Genomic DNA, 27813 nt, shown 5'->3' on the forward strand with positions numbered 1-27813 from the left:
GCCACTAGATTACACTTAATTGGATGTCTGTTCTGCTTTGTAATCGCGCAAATTGGATTTAAACCTCTCAGTTGAACTAAATATTCAATTCACAAAACAAATGTCAACTTTATTTTTGGTGTTTTTTCTTGTCAATCAATTAGTGGTGCTCTAACTCAACACCCACAATGCATTGGATGCCACGTAAGAAGCCATTTTGTAGCTGGTATCCGCTTGTATACAGTGTAGGGTGGCAGGGAAGTAAGCGACAACCAGCGATCGAACTATGCACACAAAAATTGACGTGTATCAATTTGCGCCGTGTGTTTGCAGATTATCCACCGGGTAGCACGAAAAAACAACTCAAAAGTTACTGCTTCTGCTAAATATAGAAAGTCTGTTGCGGAGTTACGGAGGCTGTTTCGACCATCAGACATATTTCCCGACTTGTGCATTGTTTTCTGACTAATTTGTAGGTGAACATGGGTGGAAATACCAGCGTAGAAGTTCCCGGTGGTGGTACCGAAGGATATCACGTTTTGCGGGTAAGGAATGACATTCACGCCGTATCTCAGGCCGTAAACCACGGCCGAGCTCAGTGCTTCTCTGCCGGTCAATTTTCCCAAGTTTGGATTCGGTTTTCATGTTCAAATTTAGTTGGCTGTATGCATCCATTTTCCTGTATTCATGTGTAGTTGTATTTGTTCGTGACTTAAACATAAATTTTGCACATAAACTGTAAGACTAATATTGTTCAAAAAGAATTTTGTGAACATTCATGATTCATTCATGAATCAATTCAATTTCAAGTCATTTAGATTAGAGCAGTCAAGTCCATGCCTCAAATTTGACCAACAACTCCCAGTAAATCTGTGTAAAACTGGTTATTCCTTGTTTTATATACTTTAGCCATTTTATAACACTATGTACGTTATTGTTTAATTGTAAAGAAAATCTTTGTTTATCATGGAGAGATAGAGTTGTTAAATTCTTGTATGTATTATTGTATGAGATATAATTTCCTGACCCTTTCTTTCTCATATACAAACAAACATTTGTTTAACGTCTATGGTTATGATACAGTAACTAGACGATTCAAACTCACAACCTTGTGATTGCAACTCCTGCAGTCTAACCACTTGACCACGGTTACTTTACCAATTAGATTATGCTTGTCTCTAAGCTTGTTCTCTGACAAGTTTGCCCATTCCAGTAATCAACTAATCAATCCAAACTTGTTAAGGTTTGGATTTGATTTATTTATTTGTTTTTATAAATCAGAACAATTTCAGTCCCATTGTTGGTTCAACGAGCATTAACCCAATGCAACTCAAAATATTTAGTATTTTGAAAAGATTCAACTTTTTATTGAATTGAAGCCCCACAAAAGACAGTTTGTTCTTTACATTGTGGAACATTTCCATTAATTATGTTTTAGCCGTGTCAGTTTTGGGGAATACCAGTTTCTCATATACCGGTATGCAATATTTTCAACTTTGAAGCTAAAAAACCCTTTGTGCACTAGGTGCTTTTCCCTCAAACATGACACCATATTACTCAAGTAGCTTACTGACAAATGCCATGATTAATCTCTATTTTGTGTTTTGTTTGCCAATGGCCTATAAATAATTATTACACATTTTAATAGAAATGTCCAAAGTCTCCTCAAAGTGATTGTATCAAATCAAGAATGCGTCAAACCTTTATTCATCTGCAGGTGATAATTTGAAGTAGTTGCTGATCAAAGGTGACTGTCCCACAGATACTAGAGCTGAAACAGATTTTATTGTTTGCATCCCAAAAATTCATGGCCTGTTTTTATCTTTATGCAGAGACGGGACAGGTTTTTGCTTTGTTTGCAAAACTCCATTCCCCCCCAAAAAAATTGTCAAAAGCATTACCCGGTCATAAATACACGTACACATGTATTGCAGCATTGCGCTGTTTGTAGGAACAAATTTAACAAAGAATTTGTTTAACTATTCAGATAACAAAAATCTGAATTAATTCTTTTGATAACCAAAATAACCGGTAAAGTATCCGATCTTTAAACCTTTATTATTGAAGTTTTGATATTGGCTGATAAATTTGGCTTTGTTTGTGTGCATAATGTGCTGCTGGGTTAAGTTGTTCAATATCTGACGCTGTGTGTGGCACTTTAAACTGTATTAAATCTTGGTAAAATCTTCTGGGAATTCATAGACACCCACACCATTTGTTTGTGATATTGAATCGGAATTTGAAATTGTCTTAGCCAACACCCAATACATTGTACAAGGATTCTGCCTTTTTATATTGGTTGAGAGTGCATTGCAGATTAGTTGTAGTTTTACAATGTACCGTACCCGTGGCAACCAATGCATTGCAAGCAGTGTGCTATGTGTCCATAGCAACAGCAGCTTCTTGGTACCTAGACAGTCTATGCACAATTGATGAATACTGTGGGTTGTTAAGGCCGAGTCACTTTGCAGCGATAACGAAAACGATCACATCTGGGGTCATAGCTTTTTCAGAAGCACTCAAAGCAGTCAAAGCAGTCAATATTTGCATTTATCTCAGTCTTCAATTACTCAAATCAAAAGATAAGTCAAAGTAATTTTGCGATGCTTTTGGTGTCGATGTCTTTGGGTTGAAAGTAAATGGTATACAACTTTGAATGGCATATACCGTTTTCGCTGGCAACCTGTTTCTGCTCAGCAAAACTTTTAGTTTGCTAGCATTTGTTTATCCGTTCGAGATCTCGTTCAAGATTCTGAATGATATATTAGCTTTTAAAAACAAGGAAGAATCACCAACATTGACACATTTTATTTGCTTCCCATTTTTCAGGTTCAAGAGAATTCACCAGGACACAAGGCAGGGCTGGAGGCGTTCTTTGATTTTGTAATAGGCATTGGAAACACAAGACTGGTATGTTATTTTACATCAATGATCATATTATTATATCACCCAAGTGGACCCCTGTCATTTGATTAGAGGATAGTGGGTCACATTATTTTACTGCCTACTCTTTTGTCGTAAACTGTGTAATTAGCCGTACATTTTACTTCATTTACCGTGTATTTTACTTCCAATTGGGGTACATTTCAATTCATCACATTTGGTCTATATTAAACTAATTTAATTTCATGTGGTGTTGTTTTTCATTCTGTGATATTTCTTGGCGATTATTGTTTCATCCTGTGTTGTTTCTTGACGATTCAGGACAAGGATGATGACACTCTGAAGAAACTCCTGAAGGAGAATGAAGAACGTCCAGTCAGAGTGCTGGTGTACAGCAGCAAAACTTTATCCGTCCGAGAGGTCACGCTGACCCCAACCAATAGATGGGGCGGTCAGGGGTTACTTGGGGTCAGCATTAGATTCTGCTCCTTCGAGGGAGCAAACGAGAATGTTTGGCATGTTTTGGTAAGGATAAATAAACAACCATTAATTACTAAAGATGACAAATACCATAATTTACTCCTTGCTTGATGGGCAGCGCACTTTCAGTTTCATTTCGCCCCTATCCTGTTCCCCATTTTAGGAGTAAAAATGTACACAAATATAGTGACCATCAAAGTGGTGGAAATGGTATACGCGCATTTTGCAGGTAGCGCCTTTTACCTGTGCTTTTTTTAATTTGAATGTTTTTAATGTCTTTGAATATTTTTATGTTTGTATACTTATTTACATGTCTATGTCTATGATTATATTGTTCTGGTAATGAATAATTGAGTGATTTGTGATAAAAGGTTTAGCACATGAGCATTGAATTTAATAAATGTGTTAAATTTATCAGCATGTTAGGTGCTGGAAGCACTTTTCTATTTAATTGAAGTTGAGGTTGCAAAATATTTGTGATTATTTAAATATATAATTCTGTCTTTAAATAAGCAAATAAGTTTTAAATTTTAACTTATTAAAATATTATTTTGACACTGCCATATTTGTATAGTACACATGCTATAGTTCCTTCTTTCATTTTCCCAAGCTGTTTATAACGGATAAACAGATGTTGATGATTTTCAATAAATTAATTGCTGAATTTGATTAATAATTATTTATTATTGACACTTTGCAGGATGTACAGCCAACGTCACCTGCAGCCCTTGCAGGGTTCAGATCTAACACAGACTACATCATCGGGGCTGATACTATCCTACATGAGGTATGGTTGTTAGTTCCAATAGACACCCATGGACAGTGAATTAGTTCTTCCATTGAGGAAGGAAAATTATCCATGGTTCAACACACTATTAATAATGTTATTGTTGAATGGACTATGTATAGAAATACATCAAGGTCATTCTATACAATTCCCCAATAACATTATTACAAGTGTGTGTATCACAGTGTCCTGGGTATAGTTCACTGGTTTACTGTTACAGTGCATAACATGCATTTATTTTAACATTATTTGGTTTTACCTAAATTAAGCACTGTATACTCAGTACTTTACAGAGTTCTATGAAAAATGCCTTTGCTTTGTTAAGAATTTTCATGATTTCAGGATTTCTGTAATGAACTTGATCTTGTTTTTTGTATGTAACTTAATGGATTGGTGATTTGAATTTGAATTGTATTCTTCACATGACGACGTATCAGATGTATCTGTTGTTATTGTGTTATTGTTTAATTATTTTATTTTTACCCACATACCTATGTAATGTACTGTAGATGAAGTTTTCATCTATTTGTTTATCTCCTTCACCTGTCTGTAGTTTCATTCCATCATTTTCTTAATTCAGTTCATTCAATAGTGTATATGGTTTAATCAAATAAATAGTTACTGCAGAATTAACGTGTGCATTAATCAATCAAGTCAAGACCATACAGCGGCTTGAGGCCAAAGAGTTCACATAAATCATCTTGTGTGATTTGGTATTTTTTCTTATTTCAGTCTGAAGATTTGTTTTCCTTAATTGAATCTCACGAGAATCGTCCTCTCAAGCTGTATGTGTACAATGTGGAGACGGATGGATGTAGAGAGGTCACCATTACACCAAATCGCACTTGGGGAGGAGAGGGCATGTAAGTAGAAGACATCCTTCAATACCCTCTGAATATTTGGCCGATAAACAATGTTGAAAAGACAATTATTAGCAGTATTTGTACTCTTTGTATGTTTTTTAAAAAGGGAGGAAAATATCATCAAAACAAAAATGTTTGAAAAGAAATTTCTCAAATCCTAAAATTTGATCACATTTAAACATACCATGTTCATGCCAACATCGGGCTACATACTGTTACTCTGTTGGTAGAGCACCGGCACGTTGATCTGGAGATTGGAGGTTCAAGTCCTGCTTTGGTCAATTTGTCTTTGTTCATCCCAAAATTATGCTTATTTTAGTAACAGCTATGTGAAATCAGGCGGCACTTTGTGTAAAATAAATTGTTTAAGGAAAACTTGCTTCTAAGGAATTCCTACTAATTTTATTTATTTAGCTATCATTAAATCAAATTCTGTAATGCTTTTATTTGTCAGCCTGGGTTGTGGAATAGGATATGGATACCTGCATCGGATACCAACACGTTATTTCCCAGAGGGGCGTAAGATGACATTCTCTGCCCATCTCAATGCTCCGGTGATTCCTGCAGAAGTCTTAGAAGGTGTCAGCAAAGATCCACTCTTAGAAGGATTTGCAGAGGTGGGAAACTTAAAAGTAGTTTGTTTAACTTTCATAACAGCAATTTGTGTTTAGGGCCTTGTCAATTAAAGCAAATTTTACGGTCAACTTGGAAGCAACCAACTGCAGTGCAGGCTATAGTACCACTTCTATAGCACATGAGTCATTCTTTTAATGTTGTGTTTCAGTCCCCAAGAAAAATATGTGAACTTTCAAATATGAATGCCTTTTCTTCTTTTGGAGATTGCCTGGAACCAGTTGCCTGTAAATTGCCAGTATGACTTGGCCCTTATGATTTGTTTTGAACTTGAACTTTTACAGGTTGTCTATATTAGGTCACCAAAGTTGGGGATACTGGTCTTTGACAATTACTGATGTTTGCTGTGTGCTTTGAGGTCTAGCAAATAAATAATGTTTTAAAAACAGATTTCCAAGTTTCTTATATGAATGTATACTTCTTGGTGATTCACCAAAATCTTTACAAGGTTTTTCTTGAAAATGGCCTGTTGTGACAAGTTGTATTTCTGATATTGTTTGTTGTAGGTGTCCCTAGCCTCCTCAGCAGACACAAGTCAAATTGAGAAGGGTCTCTCCAGTGTATCCTTCTCTGCTGACCTCCCTGTTCAGATCCCCCATCCTGCTGCTGTTGGAGCTCAACCAACAGTGCCTGTCACACCACAGAACTCTGCTGGTGATTCAGCGACAGCAGGTGAGTCCCTTTACACACTTCGAACATTCCTTTTGTAAGTTTTCAATAAATAGTGCACATGTAATTTACTGAATCACTCTTTTTAATAATTGTTTGGTTTTTTAAGTGTTAACATTGTATGTGGAAAGTTCCCATATATTACTCAATTTAGCATTTGGTTATCATGTGATTTTTAACAAACCTTTAATAAATAAATAAATGAATGTGTTCAGACACAGTGCTGTTCACAAACATGAAGTAACTTTAGTTTATCTGTCTTGCTCTCCCTCTACAGCCTCTACAGGAGTCTTACCACCCGTCAGTCTGGCCAATATTCCCGGCCTTCCAAATCTCAACATATCCCTGCCTCCTATGCCTACCCCGGCCCCAGTCACAACACCTGCAATGTCTGCTGCTGGCACAGCCCCAGCAGCGTCTGGTGATGGTGTCACAACTCTGCCACCCCCTGTGTCGCTCCCCGGTGGTATCACAATACCAGGCCCCACACCACTGCCCACTCTTCCTGTTGGAATCAGCACAACATCGCCGTCATCATAGGACTTGGATCTCTCTTTGTTTCATCTTTAAAATTCGGGGAATTGGTAGAAAGGGGTAGGGAGATTAATCTTCTTGATGACGAAGATTCTCCATCGATTTGATCGTATTTGTTGGTCAGGAAAAATTCACTTTGACACTGTCTGCGGCTGTTTTATTGAAGGTGTATAATTAAACCTTGCTACAGCTTCAACAGTTTAATTCTACAGATCTTTATCTGTGTGTCACCATATGTAGTCTTGCTGCCAGTGTGGAATGGCAATATCACATACTGATTCTCATTCTACTGACATGGTACCAAACTATTCGCCCTTCTAGCCTCTGTTTGGTTTATATTGATTTGAGAGGTAGGACAAATAAAATGGTGGCCTGATAAAAGACACTATTCAATGGTTAAAGCTAAATATACTGTAAATCTAAATACAGTTTATTTGCTTGTTTATGTAGCATGGAACACTTCTCACATTATGTTACATAATGTATAGTCTGGCACCCTGACTTACTTGGCCTAGCGAAGCTAATTTCCATACATTTGACTCTCTGAGGTTGTTACCACTGAAAGTGTAAACTAAGTTCTGAACTTGTGATATACCTATACCATGGATTTAAAGGTCCAACTTGTGTGAAACTTCCTGCATCCCTAACTGTGGTTTGAGTGCTGCCAGGTACAGGCACTAAGGCAATGGCCAGGGGCATTGAGACAATTGCCGTATTGCCCCCATGAAGTATCAGGGCTGTGTTCATGTAGGCTGATTCCCATCCAAGCTCACATGAGTGTTAGGGAACCAACACAGGAATGAGCTCATTTGGAGAGTGGTTTTATTTATGTCCCTGTGGTCAGCAAACACACACTGATTTACGGTTTGTGCAAATTACCATTTCTATGTAGTAATTTCTAAAGACAAAGAAGGAGACGAGGGAAGCTCTTACTTCAAGTTGTTTACTTTTTTATTTTCTCTTCCATAGTTTACACAAGGATCTAAGAAATGTATCAAATATTCTTCTTAGCACCTGAATTATTTAACCACAGTTAAGGTTGACCCAATATAAGGTCTCAAATTAAACCAAAAAAAAACAAGAAATTTTCATAGGTTTTTACTGCACCCTTTTATGTTTTACATACTTTTCAAAGCATATCTAATTCAAGAATTTATTGACCCAAATAACTGCTCTGAAGAATTTGCCCAAACTTCAGCCTCATATAATGTTTTGTACATATAGAGTATTTACCAGCAGCTAAAGTTGTTTGTGTTAAGTAACATTTGGGGGAAGGGGGTGATCATACCATCAGCATGAAATTAAAAATATAGAAAAGTTTATGTTTTAGGTTAATAAATGTCCCACATCCTCTCCTGAAATAACTGCAAGTCCAAACCATCTCCTGTTAAATTCATATACATTGTTGCTTATTTACTTAGGCACACAGGAGAATTGTTAAATCAGATCCAAAGATTGTATAGCGCTGCAGGCGCAAGACTGGCAACTTGGGCTGAAATGTAGGCTTTGGATGCCATTTCAGTAAGCAACTCTTTTTATTCGACAACGGATTAGTGCAGTTGCTGTAGCAAAACATTTGCTTACCAAAATGGCGCATAGCCATACTCTCACAATAGATAGAGCTCCAATTGCCTTAAAGCGTTTTACCAGCTTTACTAAAGATTGAACTTGCCATATTACGTATGAATTTGTAATTTCCAGTCCAGTAGCAGGTATCTTATAAGGTAATGAATTTTGTAAATATTTTGGAAATTTTCTGATTCTCTGGGCAGGTTTGCAATTTGGTGTCCTTTGCCCTTGATGAACACATGGCATTTGACGCATAACAATATCCGATTTAGGCCTTGCGGTTCATTCTTTTGAGGAAAAGGTACTTTTCCTTTACATATCTACTGGTATATTTCAAGGAGCATGAAGGAACTTGCCTCCACACAGTACCGAACTTGATAGTGTTTTTCCTACATAAGTCTTAAATCTTATACTTCATAATTGGGGGTCAATCAATGTGTGGTACAGAATGTTTGGAAGAGTAGGTCATTAAAAATAAATTGTCCCCAAACCAACCTCTAGATATAGGGCCACTGATTTTCCGCGATCGCGGAAAACGGACGGAATTCGCGGAATCCGCCCTTTGAAACGGAAAACGGGATTTCAGAAAACTTGATTTTTTTTTTTTTTTTTTTTTTTTTCTTGACGCCAAAACTATTGAAATTGCATTCTTTATTAAGATTCTTTTTGTTAAACTAAAAAGGCATCAGAAATCAGACCATTAAAAAGTACGAGATCGTAACCGTGGATCATTCTGTTCTACTTCACACCATCCTCAATGTTTACACACATGATGTACACACGTTGTTAACATGGTTAAGCGAAGGGCATTATTCGCGGCACGTTTTAAACATTTTTTGTTCACCCAAATTGCATTTTCTCCCTCTCTTTTACCAACAATAATACACAAACTAGCTTACCTATGATCTATAAGAACACATACAATGTTTTTTCATCTCGGAAAGGTCTAAAATAAAACCGTAAACTGTCAACATTCTGTCGCCAAAGCGAAAACAAAATGGCTGACATTTTGTTTGTGGATGGAGAATGGTCACGTCCATAGACTTGTTCCCAAGTCTTTGATCATGCTGAAACAGCGCCCTCTTGTGGATACACTCCTGTCATTAGCCTACAATGTGGCTGATGCAGAGAATCAACTGCAGTTTTAGACTTGGAATCAAGTCTATCACATCATGTGCATTGATACTGCAGTCACAGTGCAACCTTTTTAGAACAGCAGTATACAAAATAATCAACAATTATAAAAAAAAGTATTTTTTTGAAATTTGTCAGTTCAAATGAACATTTTACGAAGTCAACAGTGCAACTTATCTCAAATTGATTTTTATAAGTGTGTCCCTGGGTATTAAACAACCTTTTATCTAATTAAAAAAACATGAAACGGAATTTTTTGTGCCTGAAACGGAATTCATGTTTTTGCCAAACGAAATTTGCACTTTTCTGAAACGGAAAATCAGTGGCCCTATAGATATGACATCGCAGTGTTGGTTGGTACGTAGATTGCTGTACATGGCAACATTTGGTCAATGTGTTTGTTGAGCTTGATTAAAAAAGTTGAGCATGAATTATACACAGTATATCAAAACAAAGTAAAAAACAAAAACAGAGTTTATGTAGACTTAAAAAAAAAAAAAGAGTTAAACACTTCTATATTTGAATTATGTAAATTATTATCGACTTTAAATTTAAAAGGGTAAAATTGAAGTCTTGAAAGTACCGTATACTTTAAGGAAAGGTCTTTGAGGAATGAACTAAACCAAATGAAATTACAACAAATTTTATGATTATATATTGTTTGCTTATTGTGTTGTTCTTTTTTGTCTTTTTTCCTTTAAATTGGAGTTTTGTTTATGAAACTTGAGCAAGAAGTATCAAGACACAACATAGGGTACATGCATGTAATAATTGTATCTAGTTTCTCCACTTAAGCTTGTTTCTGCCCAGTTCCTGAACCAGTTCTCGTGTTGACAAAACAATCCAACTTTGGATCTATAAGATGCAGTTGTCTCGGAGTAACATTACCAATCCTAAGAATGTCATTGTTGATCCACTATTATTCCGGTCACCTCTTGGCGAAGTTCTTATCAAGAGCAGCTTTGGTCCGTTGGATGTTATAGATATTTCTATGGATACGATCTTCTACTGAGCTGTTCTCAGGTAACTTCATAGGTCTGAATAATGCAAAAGCATGAAAGTAATGATCAGTAAAGCTGTGTTGGGATTAATGGCTATTGTTGTGGCTACTGCCTTATCACTGTAAGGTCTGTATCAGTGTTATTACTGCAGCCATAAGCCATAGTCATGGCTGAGGTCGTTTAATAGACCCCCTTGCTTCTTATCTCACAAAGTCAAACAGAGCCCTCACTGAGGTCAACATCGGGGTGTTGTGAGAAGTGTGTACACATTTGCACCTCTCCATTTTAGTTTTCAGCCTTTGATTACGTAGACAGTTTTATGAAGGCTTACTGGTATTGTGGTACAGTTGTATTTCATATTGTGATAACTTACTGTGCAAATTCAGCATTCTTGGATTTCTTCTTCTCCATTTCGACCTCGGCCTGTTCCTCTTTCTGTATGAAACGAATTTATAAAAATGCAAGATTGAGGAAAGGAAAAGTATAGCAAAACCTTTACTGTGACTGTAAGTTAGTCTACCAACAGCGGTGCACACCACCGTGAACATCCAAGCCATGTAGATTTTTTTTTTTCAGATCTTTGAATTGGCCAGAATTCAGCAGCTATTTTTTTCATATGTGCCAAAAATACATGTTCCAAAATAAATAATTCTGAAATTGACATTTTGGGTCCTGAAACCTAACCCACAGTTCATGCCAAAATTTTTCATTATGGGTAGATTTTTTTACTTCACCAAAATTAAGCATTTGAATAATTAAAGACTGACCTCGTAGGTCATGACCCTTGACTTGCGTTGGTCATCCCTCCACTGTGCATTCGTCATCATCTCAGCTCGCTTTCGCTCCATCTCCTCGGTCGTCAGTTTCCTTCACAATAAAAAAACACAATAATCCTGAGTTACTATTGCTCCAAATGAGAAAACAAACGAACTTCCAATAGGTCTTCAGTTTTGTCCTTTAACTTGAAATTCTAATAGCTTTTTAAAAGATGTTAAAGTTTTCATTTTCTGAAACACATGACAAGTAACTATAAGAAACCAATTGTTTATCTATTTGTACCTTTTTGGCGCCATACTCTTTTGGCTATTCCTTTGCTGTGGAGATTTGCTCCTCGAGACTTTGTCAGATGACCTCCCATGATGCTTCAGAGGTGAACGTGATCGACTCCTTCCCCTCCGTTTCTCACCTCGATTGTCACTATTTCTATTTCTCTCTACTCTGGATACGGGTGAGGGTGACCTATTCTGTTTTTTCTCGTGGTGTTTGGTTCTAGAATGGGAAGATCTATCATGGTTTCTTGAGCTATGCTTGTCTCTACTGTCGGACTGATATTTGGGAGGGCTGGTTGCTTGAGACGGGGGCGGGGATCTTCGCTGACTTCTTGCTCCTCTCTGCAGACCATAACCTGCTGGAATTCTCTCTTCATCATGTCGCTGTCTCCTTGATGCTGGGGGTGATGACATATCATCTCTCCCTCTCTCATGAGATCGTGACATTTTCATTTTCTCCGTTGATTTGTGTCGTTTTCGCTGCATGCCCTGGTCGTCAGAGTCACTCTCGCTGGAGGAAGACTCGGACTGGACTTTCTTCCCTCTATGTTTCTTCAATATTTCTCTCTCTAAAAGCTCTTTCATTCTACTCTTGTTCAGGGAAGCAAGTGTCTGTTCCTGTCCTCGTCCGCGACCCCGATCGTCGTCACTCCCACTTGAATGTTTTCTGTTGTGACCTCTCATGTGATGTTTTCCTTTGTGTCTTTCGCTGGACGCTCCAGAGTTGTGCATTCTCCTCTTCTGGTGTCTTGAGGCTGTGTCATCATCGCTCTCGCTCTCAGACCTCCTGTGTTTGTTCCTCTTCTTCTCCTTGTGTTTCTTGGCCTTTTTACTCTTCTTTTTGTCGGATCCAACTTGAGAATGAAGCTTGAAATGAAAATAAAAAATCAAACTCATTTAGTTTTAACATCTTGTGTTCACTGATATAAACTTGACAAATTTACAGAATTAATCTTTTTTTTTTCACAGGAGTCCGAAAATATTCAGAAAACTGCTATACACAGGTCTGTGTTTAGGGTGTAACCAAACTAATGTTCTTTTTCCAGGATACAACAAGGAAGGACAATGTACAGACACCATCAAGAATGACTCAATCAGTTGTGAAATATAAATAAGATAGCTTCTTTAAAGCTTACCAATTGTTGTAGCTGTTTCATCCTTATTGGATTACTAACTAGCTCCTTCCGATTGTTCAGTTCACGCTTTCTGAAAAAGTAATACAGTAGCCAGAGTGAAAATGACATCACTTCCCAACTTGGCATATTTTATATAGCAACATTAATTGTTTAGTCTTGTATTCAACAGCAATATTTCTGAGTTACAGAGTCAACAAAATTATCCAACTTGAGTTTTCTGAAGATGATGACTTTTTATTTGTGTATTTTTCTACAAATGTTGGATTGAACGTCAAAGAGTGGAAGAACATGAAGAAGTAGAAATTAAAAACTAAGTAAATTTACTTGATTGCAAAGAGTGGATCCTCTCGCATCTTTCTAGCCATATCCTTGGCATCAATAGCAGGACTTGCTGGGCTGCTCACAACTGCAATAGAACCACGATCCAGAGCCTAAAAACAAACACAAAATGCACAATCAACATTTTGATTATGAAACAAGGTGTACACAAATCTTTCTAAAGGCAATCCACAGGTGGCTTGAGCCCCCTGCTGTTTAGAGTAGACTGATGTCTGACCGCTTGATTATCAAGCTAAATGCAGAGACTTTGTGAGTGAACATTAGACTTCTTAAGAGGCTTTTTATAACCTAAAAATGAGTGAGTTCTTCTTACTCCGTTGGACTGAGTATTTCCACTTTGTTTATCAACGATGACTTTGTCAACCTCCTTCCCAAGCAGGTAATCGTCAGGGTTGACATGACCCCCTGGTCCTTTGTACATCCAGTCTAGGCGATCTTTGCGTTTCCTTTTGTTCAATAGAAAAACAAAAAGCAAAATTTAATTGTTACTTCAAGTTTATCCCTCCCTGGGCAAGACCAGCGAAACTCTGAAGGGTGTTGATGGGAGAAAAGTGAACAAATTTATTAGTACAAATGTTTCCGCCTTTGATATTGTCCTTTGTGTTTCCATCTCCTTGACGTCAAACCAGCCCCTTCCCTCCCCCTTTGTCTACCTTTTATTACTGTTTACCCCTTGCTTTGCTGTGTGCTTCCTGACTTTCTCTCTCTATTCATGTATTCCCACTTGACTGCTTATGTAACACTTGTAAAGTGTGTTGTGTTGTCATTTAGCCTTTAGAGTCTTTTCCACTAGAGTCGAAAAGTCAGACCAAACTAGAAGTGTTGTATCTGAACCAGTTTCAAATACTCACTCAATGACCCCCGCATCTTCTCCTCTCCTCCTCATCTCTTCTATGGCTCTCTCTTCTTGACGCTCCTCCTTGAGTTCTTCAAGTCTCTTTCGCTCCTTCTTGTCACTCTCCTCTAGCTTCCACTTCTTCTCCTGGTTGTCAAGGCGACGAGGATCCCAACTCTTCTTCAGGTTCTTGGGTAGTGAAAGGATTTTTAAAACATTATTATATTTAACCAAAAGGCTTGTTTTACAGTGTGATGTACACTGTATACTGTAAACAACTGCAAGCTCTATTTCTTCCTTCATGCTTTAATTCACTTCTATTTGGGATACAATTGGTCTTGGTACAAAACGAGTCCAGATAAATATTTCTAGATCTGAAAAATCCCCAGGCTGAGATTGAGGCTTTATAATCCATATGCTGCTTAATATTTCCATTGAAATTCCTAGATGTATTCTTTTCTAGGGCAATTGTTATTTCTCTGTAAGTACTAGCCTCTACAACTTATTTTTTTTTAAAGTTAGTTTACCAGATCTCCTCCCCCCATGATGATGGTCTGATCTCGATCTGTGTGATATCTTGACTGGTGGTACGTCTTTGGGACGATTGTAGCTGTTGTTTGACTGTAGAATTAGCTATCTCCTGCCGCAAACATGGAAAAGAATATCACATACATCAAACGATAAGGCCATTTAAACTGGGTTTACTATACTACTTCTCATCAGACATCAGTACTTGGCCCCACACACAGTACAGGGACAGTGTGAACCAGTGTACTGACTGACAAGCCCAATCATTGAAGACGCAGCCATTTAAATGTATAAAAAAAAACACACCCTGTGGTGTAACTTGTTTATATAGCACCGCAAACTGCTTCAAAGTTAAATTCTAATCATCATGCGTATGCATAGATTTCGATAAAATAAGAGTTAAGACAAAAAGAAACAAGAACAAATATTATTATTATAATAATAAAAGTCTGACCTTGTGACACCAAGATCAGTCTCTGCATGGTCTCTGTTTTCTAGTGTCAGTAGAATACTACACTTTACAATAAAGCTACAACAACACGTTGTTAATGTCAATGTAATGTTTGCTGAATGATTAGTTTAGTCTTAAGTAGAATAAGAATGCAATGCAAGCCAAATGGCAATGCAAAGTATTGCAGACAATTTAAAAAAATTAATTGTAAAAGTGTGCAATTCAGACAGGTATAACTGATTTAAATATAAACATTTAATACAAAAAAGAAACATATAATTATACTTTACCCATCAATCACTTATTCTGAGTTGCTGGGTCTGTGAAAAGCTCAAGTTGGCAACCAAATTTCGAGGGAAATCAAGATATTAAAAAACACCTATACGTTTGTGCACAGCGATCAACCTCGTTGTGTATACGTCATAAAATAATGTGCACTCCACCTCGTTCCCAATAAATACACACAAACGTATTGCTCAACCCTCGGAGAAAAAGGTTAAATGATGTGTATTTTGAGGTCACGCTTGAAGGTCTTGCCGCAAGGGCAGGTCATCCGGGGGGTTCCCCACCCCAATTAAAATAGTTTAAAGCAATCTTAATTAAACGATAATTGATCATAGTTTCATAAATTAATTGGTATATAACATATTAAAAACATGTTTTATGGAAATAAAACATTGAGATTGATTATGTATTTAAATCAATCGATTGAAATTTTAGTCACCAATTTTACCGACCGTGAGTCTAGGGTCACAGGGTCACAAAAACGTAAACAGTGGGGTGTTTATAATCTTGGCACAACGTCACGTCGACACACACACATCGCATGCTGCAGCAGCGCGGAGCAACAGTTCATGCAGTTCGGGCGTTTTGACACGAACACATTTATTTTGCAAGGGGTTGCAGTTTCAAGTAACACGCAAGAAAGAAGCTCTGAAACTTCATCATGTCTGAGGATTTGAAAGCTGGACATGCACCTGCAGGTACTGAAGTTTAAAGTAAACAGAGGTTTTTAAAACACTTTTTTAGTTGCCCAACCAAATCGTAAAATTTAAATGCCAAGAAATGAGTTGACTGGTATGTTGTGCAAATAGCATTCGCAATTTTGCAGCAAACCTGATGGTGTAGATCCTCCCTAACTGATTTGGTGGCCTCGTCTAACTTTAAGCCTTTGGTAGAGGGCATGTTGGGACTGGAAGTGTGGGTGTGCATTGTGGGAGTGCCGGTATCTGTTTCTGATTATTTTCACATTACATTGATTCATTGAACTTAAGATTTTGTAGACATTTTGTCTGAGCGAAAGCCCTCTTTAAGTCTCCATGCTTCAATCAACCTCTGGTAGTTATTTAACCATAATCTTTATAAAATAAAATAAATATTTTTAATTTGTAGTATTATAAAATAGTACGGGTACAATTACAATCCATACTAATCGTGTAGCTGTTATTTTAAAGATTTGTTTTGTTGATTTTTCTCTTTTTCTCTTTATATAGTCAAAGCAGGAGGCATGCGAATTACGCAGAATGCCAAACCGCATGAGAAGCCTCAAGAAATGACCCCAGAAGAAGAAGAGGAATACGGCCCAGCTACAAGGTGAGGCATCAAGGGCTTGGCTGATGGTTGCTGGCTGTGATTTGCAATTTTGGACAGCACTGAAATTATATTGGGATGGACCTTGTCTTTATCGCCGTGTGTGTGAAAGAAGGGCGTACAATACGAGGAGTCCATTATAGAAATATATACCTGCCACACTTAATTTCGGCCAAACAACATTCAATACGTGTTTAACATCGCCTGAAAAAGGCTCAAAAAACACGTGAAGGATTAGTATGCTTTACATAAGAAACTAGAGGAGGGCTTTGTAGTTTTTTCTTGTCAACTGGTTCACAACTTTCAGGAAAATTGAAGGATAATGGAAGTCTGTCAAAGTTTCTTTCTTCTTTTTCTAGTCCTCCCAAGCCCGATGTTCAAGTTTTGATCTCTGGCGCCCTGTCCAGGGGGAATAAAGACTTTCCACCTGATGCTGTACGTGCATTTCATGATAAGCCTCAACCTTCACACCAGAAGTCCCCTCAGGGTAAACAGAATCATCATCTAAACCAGCCCCGGAAATAGAGAGCTTACAATTCGCTTTCAGGCTGCGCTTTCATGTTGGGAACAGATCTGAGAAGGAGGTTGAAGGTTGCGTGGTTGATGTAAGCGAAGGAGTTGTCAGGTTTTACAATACTGTGTGGTGACATTACTGCCTGGCCAACCCTGTTTTACGTCATGAATAATTCATGGCAGGTCCTTAACAAAATATCTTAAAGGTATTGTCAAACAATGTTGACGCCCTGTTTTAAAATTTAATAAACAAAAAAAGATTACAAAGAAAACTCTCAAGATTTATTTTACATTTTATCCATATTCCCATGCCAAAATATTTTGCATGTAATGCTTTCATCTTTGAACAAAAACATATATATTGACCGATTGTTTTTGAAATCACAACTTTTATTTAAACAAGAGGTGGTGGGATTAGTGGACTTAATTATGCTTTACATTTTCTACACTGTAGACTGGCAAGTCTTATTTGACTTATGAAGGGTTTTTTGAAGGCCGTCATGATGTGTTGAAGTTCCAAACAAATGTTTAGCATGGTTAAAGCATGGAGGAAGGAAATTATCCTCCATGGTTTCCAAATGAGACTTCTGAAAATTCTTTAACCTTTTTCCCCTCTATGTTTCACATTCATCTGTTTTTTGTTTTGCTTTAAAAGGGAATTGAGTCATTTAATAACTTGCCAAAAATTGTTGTTATTTAACTACACCAAAATCATGTAGAGTCACTTTCCCTGGTTTGGCCTGATTTTGGATTGAGTAATGCAAAGATATTTCGTTTCCCTTCAGCAAAGCTGGTGTATGAATCTTAAAAGAGGATCTTACAGAAATTGAAGTTTACTATCTCAATATTCCATCCTTTAAGGATTTTTTTTTTTGAAGAGATACATGTAGATGCTGGAATCCTGGTAAAACTTTCAACTACAATGACAGACTTTTGGGACTCTAGGTGGCAGCAGACCTGCCTGTAAATCCACCGTTCTTGGAAGTTTGCACATGCTCAGAATAACATAACAATGAAAGAATTACCTAGTATGCCTTCTGCCACCAGGTGTCCAAAAGGGTCTCCATTGAAATACAAATTTACTTATGTGACGTAAGTTAATCTAACTAATCGTGTAGACAAATTCTGTGTAATTTTTGGAAATCACCAATTGTAAACAATTTATGACAATTCAAAAGCGCTCTAAGAAGAAAGCAAAAAAAACTGTCTTTTAAATTAAACAAAGTCTGTATCTCAAACTTTGTTAGTTTTATTTTCCTCCTTTGACTTTTGCTGTTCAAGATCTCCTTTATTTAGCACTAGTTACAGTTTACTACAAATTCAAGTTAAATGATATATAACTCATTGTTTTTCTTCTCAATTTCCCAAGTTTGTTCGCTCACAAATAAGTGTTCCAGTAACAACTAAATTGTCATGTTTTACTACATACAACTCTTGCATTATTGACAAGATTTATTGTTCTTTATTGATATTATGCAGTTACAAACTTGTTTTGTATCATTAACAGCTGATACAGTCAAATATATATTTAGTTTGTGATGTTAGCAAAGTAATCTTATTTGATTCTTTTATTTTTCATAAAATGGATCTTTTCAAGCATGATCTGAGCACAGTAATCAGACTTATTTCAATCAGATTTTATTTGTTCTGCCATTTTATTAATCATGTCTGTTAAACTATTTTATGTGCAGGGATAATCACTTCAAGTTTGAAAATAAATGATAATTTCCAACATTTGTAATGCCAGTAAGAAGATTGATCATGAAATCGTGAGTTTAATTTTTATAAAAGTATGTTACAATAATAAGGAACATCTCATAGAAATACAATTCTTATCTTTAAAAGGACATTACAGTATAAGTAAGAATTGAATGCATGAATTGTTAGCTAGATGTTGAGAAAGCTATATACCATTCTTTCCGAGAAATGTGTTCACTGTAATTAACCTCCAATTTGAGAAAAGATACGACATTGTGTGTTGTAATTGAAAACCAAGTTGGTAGACACTCTTTTTGTAACATGAAGCCATCTTGATGTTGTTCTAGTGATGCTTTGCCCTAAGGTTCAGTTGTCGATGTGGCTTGATTGTCATTAGCACAAGCCTTGAAGCACAGACTGCCCATAGCAACCTTCTTAGCAACAGCTTTAGCCATGGCCGCCATGTTTTACATGTTAACTTGGTACACATGTTCAGGGATCTGACTCTACTGGCTAGTTTGTTAACATTAAAATAAGAGGACGCTTCATCATAAGAACTTGAGGCGATTACAGAACCTCAGGCTCTGAAGTTAGACTCGGTGTATTTGTACCCCCTTCAGAAGTGTCGCACCAGTTCTTGACCACCATTCATTATATAGAAATATGTGCCATATTATTTCTTTGAAATTGTTAAAGGTTTAATTTTATGAGAAATCTTTGAAACTACACGATCAGGAATACCATGGCTATACTCTTAAGTTTACTTGAAAATGTTTCTCTATAAAAGTGTGCTTTGGTGCTGACAAACCATATTTCATAATGTTTCATATTTTGTTGCTTTGCAAGTTTTCTTTTGAAGAATACTGCAATGGTCTCCAACAAATTCGTCTGTTCTTCCAACAAGTGTCAATCAAATCATGAACTTTATGACTCTCTGATACTTTAATCAGTTTAATTTTCCCGAGAAACAATTACAGAGTAAAGGAAAGGGCAATTTTATGCTGTTTTGACACCAGGATTTTTGTCCTGCTTTCAAAGTCATTTATTTTGTTTAACATCTTTATGCTTTTATTCATTTATTCAATTGAAATAATAAATACCTTTAAAACAAAATTGAAAATGTTTTGACTTTACTTTTTTACTTTTTTTCTGGTCATTGAATTTTTGTATCTTCCAACCGTAACCGGATAATCTTGTGATGCAGGGGTATTTTTATTTGCGACTTCAAAGATGGAGAAATGCCCTTTACCAGTATCTATTTTACCTCCCCCCTCCCCCCATTCCTGCCTAGTCCCCGCCCCATCCACTTCCATCCGACATTTTTTAGGGCATGCTAAATTGGTCTGGGACCCGGACCCGTGACCATAACCCAGATTGTTGCAAAAGTGGAGAGTCGGCAGCCAGACCTGATGTTATTGCATTGGCACCACACGTTGCAAGATCGCTTGTTCCTCCATCCATGCTGCAATTCCTGTGCAAGAAGTAATCAGAAGAGGCTAGCGTATTGCTTGTTCAGTGTCTGGCGCGCCCTTGTATCTTGCAAAATTGAGCCAGGTTCTGTCTCTTGCAGGTAAGATTTATTTTTTGAATAATTTCCTAGCTGAATTGTCAACGCCATTATATGGCACTCTGCACTGAAATCTATTTCTACCTCTCCCTCGATTATTGAAGTTGAACATCAGCAGCACAGGGGACAGGCTTGCATTAAAATTAGGTTGACGGATTTCATACATTCCTCAACTCAGTCAGTGCATAGTGCAGTGATAATATTAATAACTCTGCATTGTAATAATAATATAGAGTTCGTTGCTCTCTATAGTATAATGCACAGGGAGACTATTTGCTAATTTTGTTAAAAATTTCATAGGTTTGTCTCATTTTGCTATAAAAAAAATATAATTATAATATTATGGCACAGGTAAGGAGATTTCTCAATTATGTTCTGTTGACCGTTGGCTGCTTGATAATAAAATCTAACTAACAGTAACAAGTGATATAACAATAACATTATTATTTATAAATTATTTTAAAATATGGAGCTCGGACACGGAGTGCTGTTTTCTGTACAAATCATCAATTATTCAATTTAATTGATTAACATGCATATTAATATTATTAAGCATGATAAGAATAAGACTACTAAGAGACAGTTCAGCTCGGGCAGAAAGTTGCGATAACCAACCAAACCCTCCATCCTCCCGACCGCAACAGTCAAAAGGAAGAAGGAAGCAAGGATGGAGGAACATCTGGAGGATAGAGGGTTATTTCTACCTCCATGGTTATACTATAGTAATATAGCAACGTAACATTTATCCGGACAAAAATATGCATGCCCTCCAAGTTTAGTTTTGAAGTAGACCCAGTAGACTGGGGCTGTGTACAATTTTTATAAGTTTCTGAAATCATAATATTAATTTGCATCTCGTTTTTAAATAGAGTACAGAGCCCCAGTTCTTGCTGGGTCTAGTTGGGGTTAACAGATAGCTGGCTGGGGTTAACAAAAGTTTTCAGCACTTTGATGTTGAAGGTTTATAGACCCCCCCCCTATATTCTCTGTATGACTTAATTCTCGGTATTTGTTTTTCTTTGTCTGCAGCTAGAGAGTGAAAAATGCCTCCAAAGAAGAAGCAAGAAGTCAAGCTCCCTCCTCTTATTGGTCGAGTTGGGACATCACTGAAGTGTGGTATTCTAGGATTGCCAAATGTTGGGTAAGAAAAATGCTGATTTCAAAAAAAAGGAAAAAGTTTCAAACAAGCAGTGAACTGAAGTATTTACATACATTGTCAATTTGTCTTGGGTTGTTTTACAAGCAATTTTTTTTTATCTTCAAATGCGTGGAACCATTTCTGACCATTAAAGAAACTTACCCCCCCCCCCCAACTGAGCAGGACACTACCGTATACAAAAAAAACATGGGTCTATTCTCTATACTCCAATTGTTCAAAGGAGGACAAACAAATTTGCTTCTTTATTTGTTGTTACATTTTCATTTTTATGTAATAATTTTTTTTCTTACAGGAAATCAACATTTTTCAATGTTCTAACTAAAAGTCAAGCTTCAGCAGAAAACTTCCCATTTTGTACCATCGGTAAGAAATACAAATATAATCCCTTACAAATACATACAATTGCATACAGTAGGGTGGATTGTGCATGTTACAAATAATTATTATTAGCAGGCCTAGTAGAAGTTTGTAAAATAAATAAATCACATTTTGGTAAAACTTTTTTTTTTATATTTTTTATATGTTGGTCAGGGTTCCTTTTCATATTTTGAGAGAACCCTGTGAAATATCCTTTCATAATTGCTTTGGTGATTTCGTTTCAATGCTGCATAATTTTGAAAGTCAACCCAATCTTGGTCCTAAATGTAATGTCAATGGTGTAATATTAGATCGAGTGTGAAGAATTGTTTTGTTGAGACACGTTGTGATGACTGACATTATTTATTTTTTTTTCATGTACTTTTGCTGTTTCCTGGATTCTTTGTGAGCAGAACCCAATGAAAATAAGTATACACATATTCTCATCTAATTAGAGCATTACAAAAACCACTAATAGTCTGTTGGATTTGATTGCAGGATGCGGTATGGTAAACCAATATACATTGAACACAAGAGGGTGCTTTTGTTTGCTCCATTGTCGCTTTGTTGTGAATAAAACCTCTAAGGCCCAATTTCATAAAGCTTTTAATCAGATAATTTTGCTTAGTAAGTTTCATTGTTACGCAAGAATTGAGTCAAGTACCAGTTTCAGCAACGTAAACTGTATGGTGTTTTGGCCGGGTTAAACCTATTCCTGCTAAGCAATGTATTTATGTGCTTATCAAGTTTTTATGACTTAATGCTCAGTTGGGTACAATGTGATGGACTGAAGGTTTTATCAAAAATGTCCGATTGTTTTGTTTCAGGTACATAGGGTACCAGTCCCAGATGAGAGGTTTGACTTTCTGTGTGAGTACCACAAGCCTTTAAGGTAAGACTTCAGTAATTACCATATCCCATAAAAGAGTGGTGACAAGGTCATAAAATCCTGACTGTGGCAATACCCTCTTGACCAATCCGAATGGATATACTGTCCCAGGTATTTATGAAAACATATAATGAGCCAGAAAAGCTTTCAAATATGCGTTTGTTTAATCCTTACAGCAAAGTACCAGCGTTCCTCCATGTGACTGACATTGCTGGCTTGGTCAAGGGTGCCCATGAGGGCCAGGGTCTTGGTAACGCCTTCTTATCCCATGTCAGTGCCTGTGATGCACTATTTCATCTCTCAAGTAAGTTGAGAGCTGTTTCTTACTTTTTGGGCATGGCCTTCTGAATTGATGTTAATACCTGGGCCCATTTCATAAAGCTGGTAAGCAGAAAGTACTGCTCAGCAAATTTCTTTGCTAAGCCAAAAACTAAGTGGGACACCAGTTGCAACAATGCAAACTTTATGGAATTTTGGCTGGTAACCAGTTTCTGCGAAGCAAGACTTTTCTTTGCTTGCTTACAGGCTTTATGAAATTGGCTCAGGTGTGTTTCAAAACATGGTGCTGTAAAACTGTATCCGTTAAGGAACAATGTTTACATCTTTTGTTGATATGTTGTTGCTCTTTCTTTGATTGCCTCTCTCTCTCTCTCTCTCTCTCTCCCCCTAGGGGCGTTTGAAGATGATGATGTTACCCATGTGGAAGGGGATGTGGATCCAGTGAGGGATCTTGCAATCATCTTTGAGGAGCTCCGTCTTAAAGATGAGAGCATTCTTGAGCAGAGGGTCAAAGACATGGAGAAGAAGACTGCACGAGGGGTTGACAAGAAACTCAAACCAGAATTTGTAAGTCATCATTATTTTAATTTTTCATTTTATTTGATGATTTCACATCCAACAGCATTGGCACCAATAACATGATGACTAAGAAACAAGAAGAAATGTTCAGTTTTAGATGTGGAAGGAAAACCCACCAAATCAGGTAGGGACTGTAAACCCGATCCACGTGCAAGGCTCTGGTCTGAGGTGGGATTTGAACCGGGGTCCACAGAGGTTGAAAGACAGGGAAAGAAACCACTGAGTCAACCTCATCCCCAATAATAGGTTTTTAAAGTGGGGTGAATTGTACTGTCTACCATTCATTGAATGTAGGCTGGCATAGTTTAGCTATCATTAAAAAGTAAAGTGAAAGATATATCGAATGGTAACACAGTAGGAGGGTTAAATAAAATATCTATGATTAATTATCTGGTATACAAAATTATATTTTGAGTTTCACACCTTTGCACAAATTAGATTTTCTGCAGGGTTGAGAAAGCACCAAATCTGCAGTGCTTGGGGTGTGAGTGAAATAAATAATCCTAAATATCATTATTGTCTACTTTATTATGTTATTGTAATTTTGAATTATTTATTAGGATGCATTGTTCAAGATTCAGAAACATGTGATCGAGGACAAGAGGCCAATAAGACACAAGGAATGGAACGGAATTGAGGTGAGAACACTCTACTGATAACAATAATCTCACACTTTATCCCTGGAATACTGCCCTTGGGAGGCAACATGAGTTTTTGACCCCACAGTCACCCTGTTGCACTTTTACACGCTCCCCACCTATGTCCCTATTCTAAGGTGTTCCTTTTGCACGTTTCAAGAATACCCCAGGGTTTTATTGCTTTCCAGAGCAAGGGTGGCCATTCTGCGGGGTATGCCAGATTTTTTTCTCACAACTTTCTTATGGCTCCAATAACCAAGTGAGCTTGATTTTTCAGAGGTTTGGATAGTGGTCTTTGACTTTTTAACAATGTTGTCCATTTCCTTGAACAGATTGAGGTACTCAACAAGCACATGCTGTTCACTGCTAAACCAATGATCTATCTGGTCAATCTATCAGAGAGGGACTACATAAGAAAGAAGAATAAATGGTAAGACGAGAATAGAAATCGCCCAAAAGGGGGGCATGACTTTAATGACTCGCCATGAACCTGTGACACTTGGATTCTAATTAATCTCAAACCAAAAGTGAGAATGAAATCCCAATCTGACTCTGCAATAGTGAGATCCCAATCCAACTGGCTGATAATGAGATCCCAATATCTTTCAGTGATATTAATATATTTTAATCTCATTGATACTTGATCGTTACCCAACTCGAGTGATAATGAGGTCCCAACCTTACTTAGTGAGCTCATAATCCCGCTGTGTTGGGGTACGGAATTCCCATTTGCACTAACTGTTTAATGAGACCTATAATCCTACCCAGCGATAGCGAGATCCCAAGCACATTCAGTGGTGTAGAAATCCCAACCAATCCCCATGGTGTGAGTTCCTAGGTCCACTCGCTCGCCGATACAGACAAAGTTGCTTAGCGATAGTGAAATCTTAACCCCGCCTTATCCCACTGTTTTTTCCTCTCAGGTTGTTAAAGATTAAAGAGTGGGTTGATGTGAATGACCCAGGTGCCACAATCATTCCGTTTAGTGCCGCCTTTGAGAATAAAGTGTTTGACATGGATGAAGCTGAGAAGAAAGCTTTCTTCGAAGAGTCCAAGGTCACAAGGTCAGTATATCTGTGTGTCCTTCTTGGAGTATGTTTGACTGGTTGTTTGTTTGATTAATATATCTTTGATAAAATCACCCTCAGAATAATATTTGTTTTAAAATGTGTATGTGTATTTTGTAGTCGACCAACTGTGATCTTAAAGATGTATTTCAAGACAGTAATTTCAAAAATACTCAATGCAAAATCTATCCTTTATAATGAGTCAAACTTTTATTGAGCAGAGTAAGGAAACCATGTACAATGTAATTAGAACTCCTGATCATTTTATTTATCGCAGTGCTCTGAACAAGATCATAACAACAGGCTATAAAGCACTACAGCTGATGTACTTCTTCACTGCAGGGCATGATGAAGTCAGGGCATGGACAATACAGGTCAGAGATTTGATTAGATTAGAATATATTTGTTTTGGTTTGTTGTCATTGATCTACAAGTATAAATTTATTAATCAAAAGCCAGGGTTGTAACGTGTTTCCTCAGAGGATGATCTAATTTGAAATCATTGTTATTGGACGTTTGTAATTTTCTTAAGCAATCTTTATCTGTTTATCTCAAATTGCTAAGTATAAATTTGTAGCCGTTTTATTATTAATATTATTACCAGCACTGGTTTAATTGTTGTTGGGCCTAGTATAACTTACAACTTCCGTAAACTCTCAGTAACCGAGGCAATCAAAGTTTATTATTTGTTCTTTACAGAGAGACACCAAAGCCCCTCAAGCTGCTGGAAAAATCCACACCGATTTTGAGAAAGGTTTTATCATGGCTGACGTCATGAAGTTTAATGACTTCAAAGAGCTAGGCACTGAAAATGATGTCAAAGTGAGTGGAATGTCTTTCATTCTTGCTTATCACCATGTTTGAAAAAGGATTGAACTTGAATGCTTTAAATGAATGTTTTTTTATGTGTCATTGTTAATTAATATTTGTCAAAACTTTTTTTAGGGTTGACAATAAAAGATCCTTTATCTCTGTACCTCGTCTTTACATCTCTCGGTCAACAAAATGAGTGGATGGAAAATAGTAACATTGCTTTTATGATCAACAATTCAAACTGTTGACTATTACCCAATGTGTTATTGAACTGTCGTTATTATTTTAATTACTTTTTTCAGGCTGCTGGGAAGTATCGACAACAGGGAAGGAATTACGTCATGGAGGACGGTGATATTGTTCATTTTAAATTCAATGCTGGAGCAGGATTGAGCGATAAGAAGAAGTAGAGAAGCCATAAAGAAAATAAATATTAAGAAATCACCATCGCAACAAGATGTCTGAAGAAGCTGACAAGATTCAGTAGTTTTTTTAATCTGCAGAAAGTACTCAGTTTTTTTGTATCTTTAATGAATTTGTTGTGTCGATTATCAAGAACTTTGACTGTTTCTTAAGAAAGAAAAACATTACTCATACAAATATTTTCTTTTCATTTTCAGCATCTTCAATGAAATATATCTTTAAACACATGAGGATTTTCTCTGAGCTGAATCATGTGCCATTATTTGCTTAAAAACATGATATTTGCGGTGTGGCCAAGCAAGCAAAAATGTGGTGTTTAGTACTTAACCACTGGGAGTCTGGAAGGACTGATTTATCTGTTTCAGGATTTGTTTATTCTCACTGATCAGCCATCTTAGATGGAATACAAATTCACTAATCAATTATAAACAATAGAGGACGGTATAACAAGTCTACAATATTGTTGAAGCTTTCCAATACAATATTTCTACATAGATGTGTAAAGGAGTAAAGAGATAATTAATTTTCAAGGATGTACCTCCTTAAGGAACTGTTTGGTTGTTTCTATTCGGGTAGCTCCCGAAAGTTTTAGGAAACGTGTCTGTTTGGACTTGTTAAAACACGCTCCAACTTTGTGGTAAGAATTAGTGGTTGAGTTTGAGTTATACAGAGCATCACATGCAATGAAAATTATGAACAATTATGAGGGTTTGGGGTATTGTCTGGTTAATTTAACCAACAAGTTATTTCAGATTTTTTCAAAGTTATCACCTTTTTTTCTTGTGAAGAGCCTCTGACCTGGCCTTGTTTTTTATCTTACAAAATGCCATAATATCAGTTAGAGATGTGCAATTTCAAATTGTTTTAGAACTCATTGTTTTCAACTTATGCGAATTTCCTCTTGGAGAAAATCCATTTGAAAATTTGCATGAGGGTGTTCTCTTTTGTGTTATGTTCCCATTGGTTGAAATTTCTTTTCAATGCTTTCCTATAATCCACTTTGCAAATTCAGAAAAACAATTCAGTGTTTAAAAAAATGAAAACAATCAAGATGTGATTTCAAAATGGTTTCTGTTAGTAGGTCAGCTCTCGTAAAAACAATAATAAATTCTGACCTGTGGAATTTAGTTGGCTATGTCAGACAAGAGATTTATTTTTCTTGGGGCGAATAAATGAATGAAATGACAAATAGGATTGTGTATATTTATTGTAACGTTTTTGTGTGCTTTGGGGGTCGGTTGTTTTACTCTGAAAAGGCGCACCTGGTTAACATTTTCTCAAACTTAGTTGGTTTATTTTTATTATATTTGATGTAAATCGGTCGTCTTTATTGAAATTGTCATTTTTTTAAAATCGAAATACCAATTGAAA

At 36.8% G+C, this 27813-nt stretch overlaps 4 protein-coding genes across 4 annotated transcripts; 3 read left to right on the top strand and 1 right to left on the bottom strand.

Moving 5' to 3' along the window:
* The first annotated feature begins 258 nt into the window (after positions 1-258).
* On the top strand, positions 259-8897 carry LOC117291890 (Golgi reassembly-stacking protein 2-like). The gene is made up of 8 exons (XM_033773886.1): positions 259-524; positions 2809-2889; positions 3184-3387; positions 4043-4129; positions 4862-4992; positions 5447-5609; positions 6132-6297; positions 6572-8897. Exons 1-8 carry the CDS (start codon positions 462-464, stop codon positions 6832-6834), a joined length of 1158 nt encoding a protein of 385 aa, XP_033629777.1. The 5' UTR covers positions 259-461; the 3' UTR covers positions 6835-8897.
* A 970-nt stretch (positions 8898-9867) lies between these two features.
* LOC117291888 (pre-mRNA-splicing factor CWC25 homolog) lies at positions 9868-15264 on the bottom strand. The gene is made up of 10 exons (XM_033773882.1): positions 15161-15264; positions 14419-14531; positions 13908-14080; positions 13370-13502; positions 13042-13148; positions 12718-12787; positions 11592-12448; positions 11300-11399; positions 10906-10967; positions 9868-10568 (listed from the first exon to the last, which is right to left on the bottom strand). The coding sequence occupies exons 2-10, from the start codon at positions 14434-14436 to the stop codon at positions 10460-10462; spliced, it is 1629 nt and encodes a 542-aa protein (XP_033629773.1). The 5' UTR covers positions 14437-14531; positions 15161-15264; the 3' UTR covers positions 9868-10459.
* A 394-nt stretch (positions 15265-15658) lies between these two features.
* On the top strand, positions 15659-19639 carry LOC117291662 (death-associated protein 1-like). Its single transcript, XM_033773504.1, has 3 exons — positions 15659-15853; positions 16364-16463; positions 16820-19639. The coding sequence occupies exons 1-3, from the start codon at positions 15817-15819 to the stop codon at positions 16983-16985; spliced, it is 303 nt and encodes a 100-aa protein (XP_033629395.1). The 5' UTR covers positions 15659-15816; the 3' UTR covers positions 16986-19639.
* Positions 19640-20069: 430 nt separating this feature from the next.
* On the top strand, positions 20070-27631 carry LOC117291700 (obg-like ATPase 1). Its single transcript, XM_033773549.1, has 13 exons — positions 20070-20241; positions 21268-21379; positions 21690-21760; positions 22168-22183; positions 22590-22646; positions 22820-22947; positions 23314-23489; positions 24062-24139; positions 24472-24569; positions 25063-25203; positions 25484-25580; positions 25906-26028; positions 26322-27631. Exons 2-13 carry the CDS (start codon positions 21282-21284, stop codon positions 26427-26429), a joined length of 1191 nt encoding a protein of 396 aa, XP_033629440.1. The 5' UTR covers positions 20070-20241; positions 21268-21281; the 3' UTR covers positions 26430-27631.
* The last annotated feature ends 182 nt before the right edge of the window (positions 27632-27813 follow it).

Source organism: Asterias rubens, chromosome 6 (genome assembly GCF_902459465.1).
Source record: "Asterias rubens chromosome 6, eAstRub1.3, whole genome shotgun sequence".
In the NCBI taxonomy this organism is placed as follows: Eukaryota; Metazoa; Echinodermata; class Asteroidea; order Forcipulatida; family Asteriidae; genus Asterias; species Asterias rubens.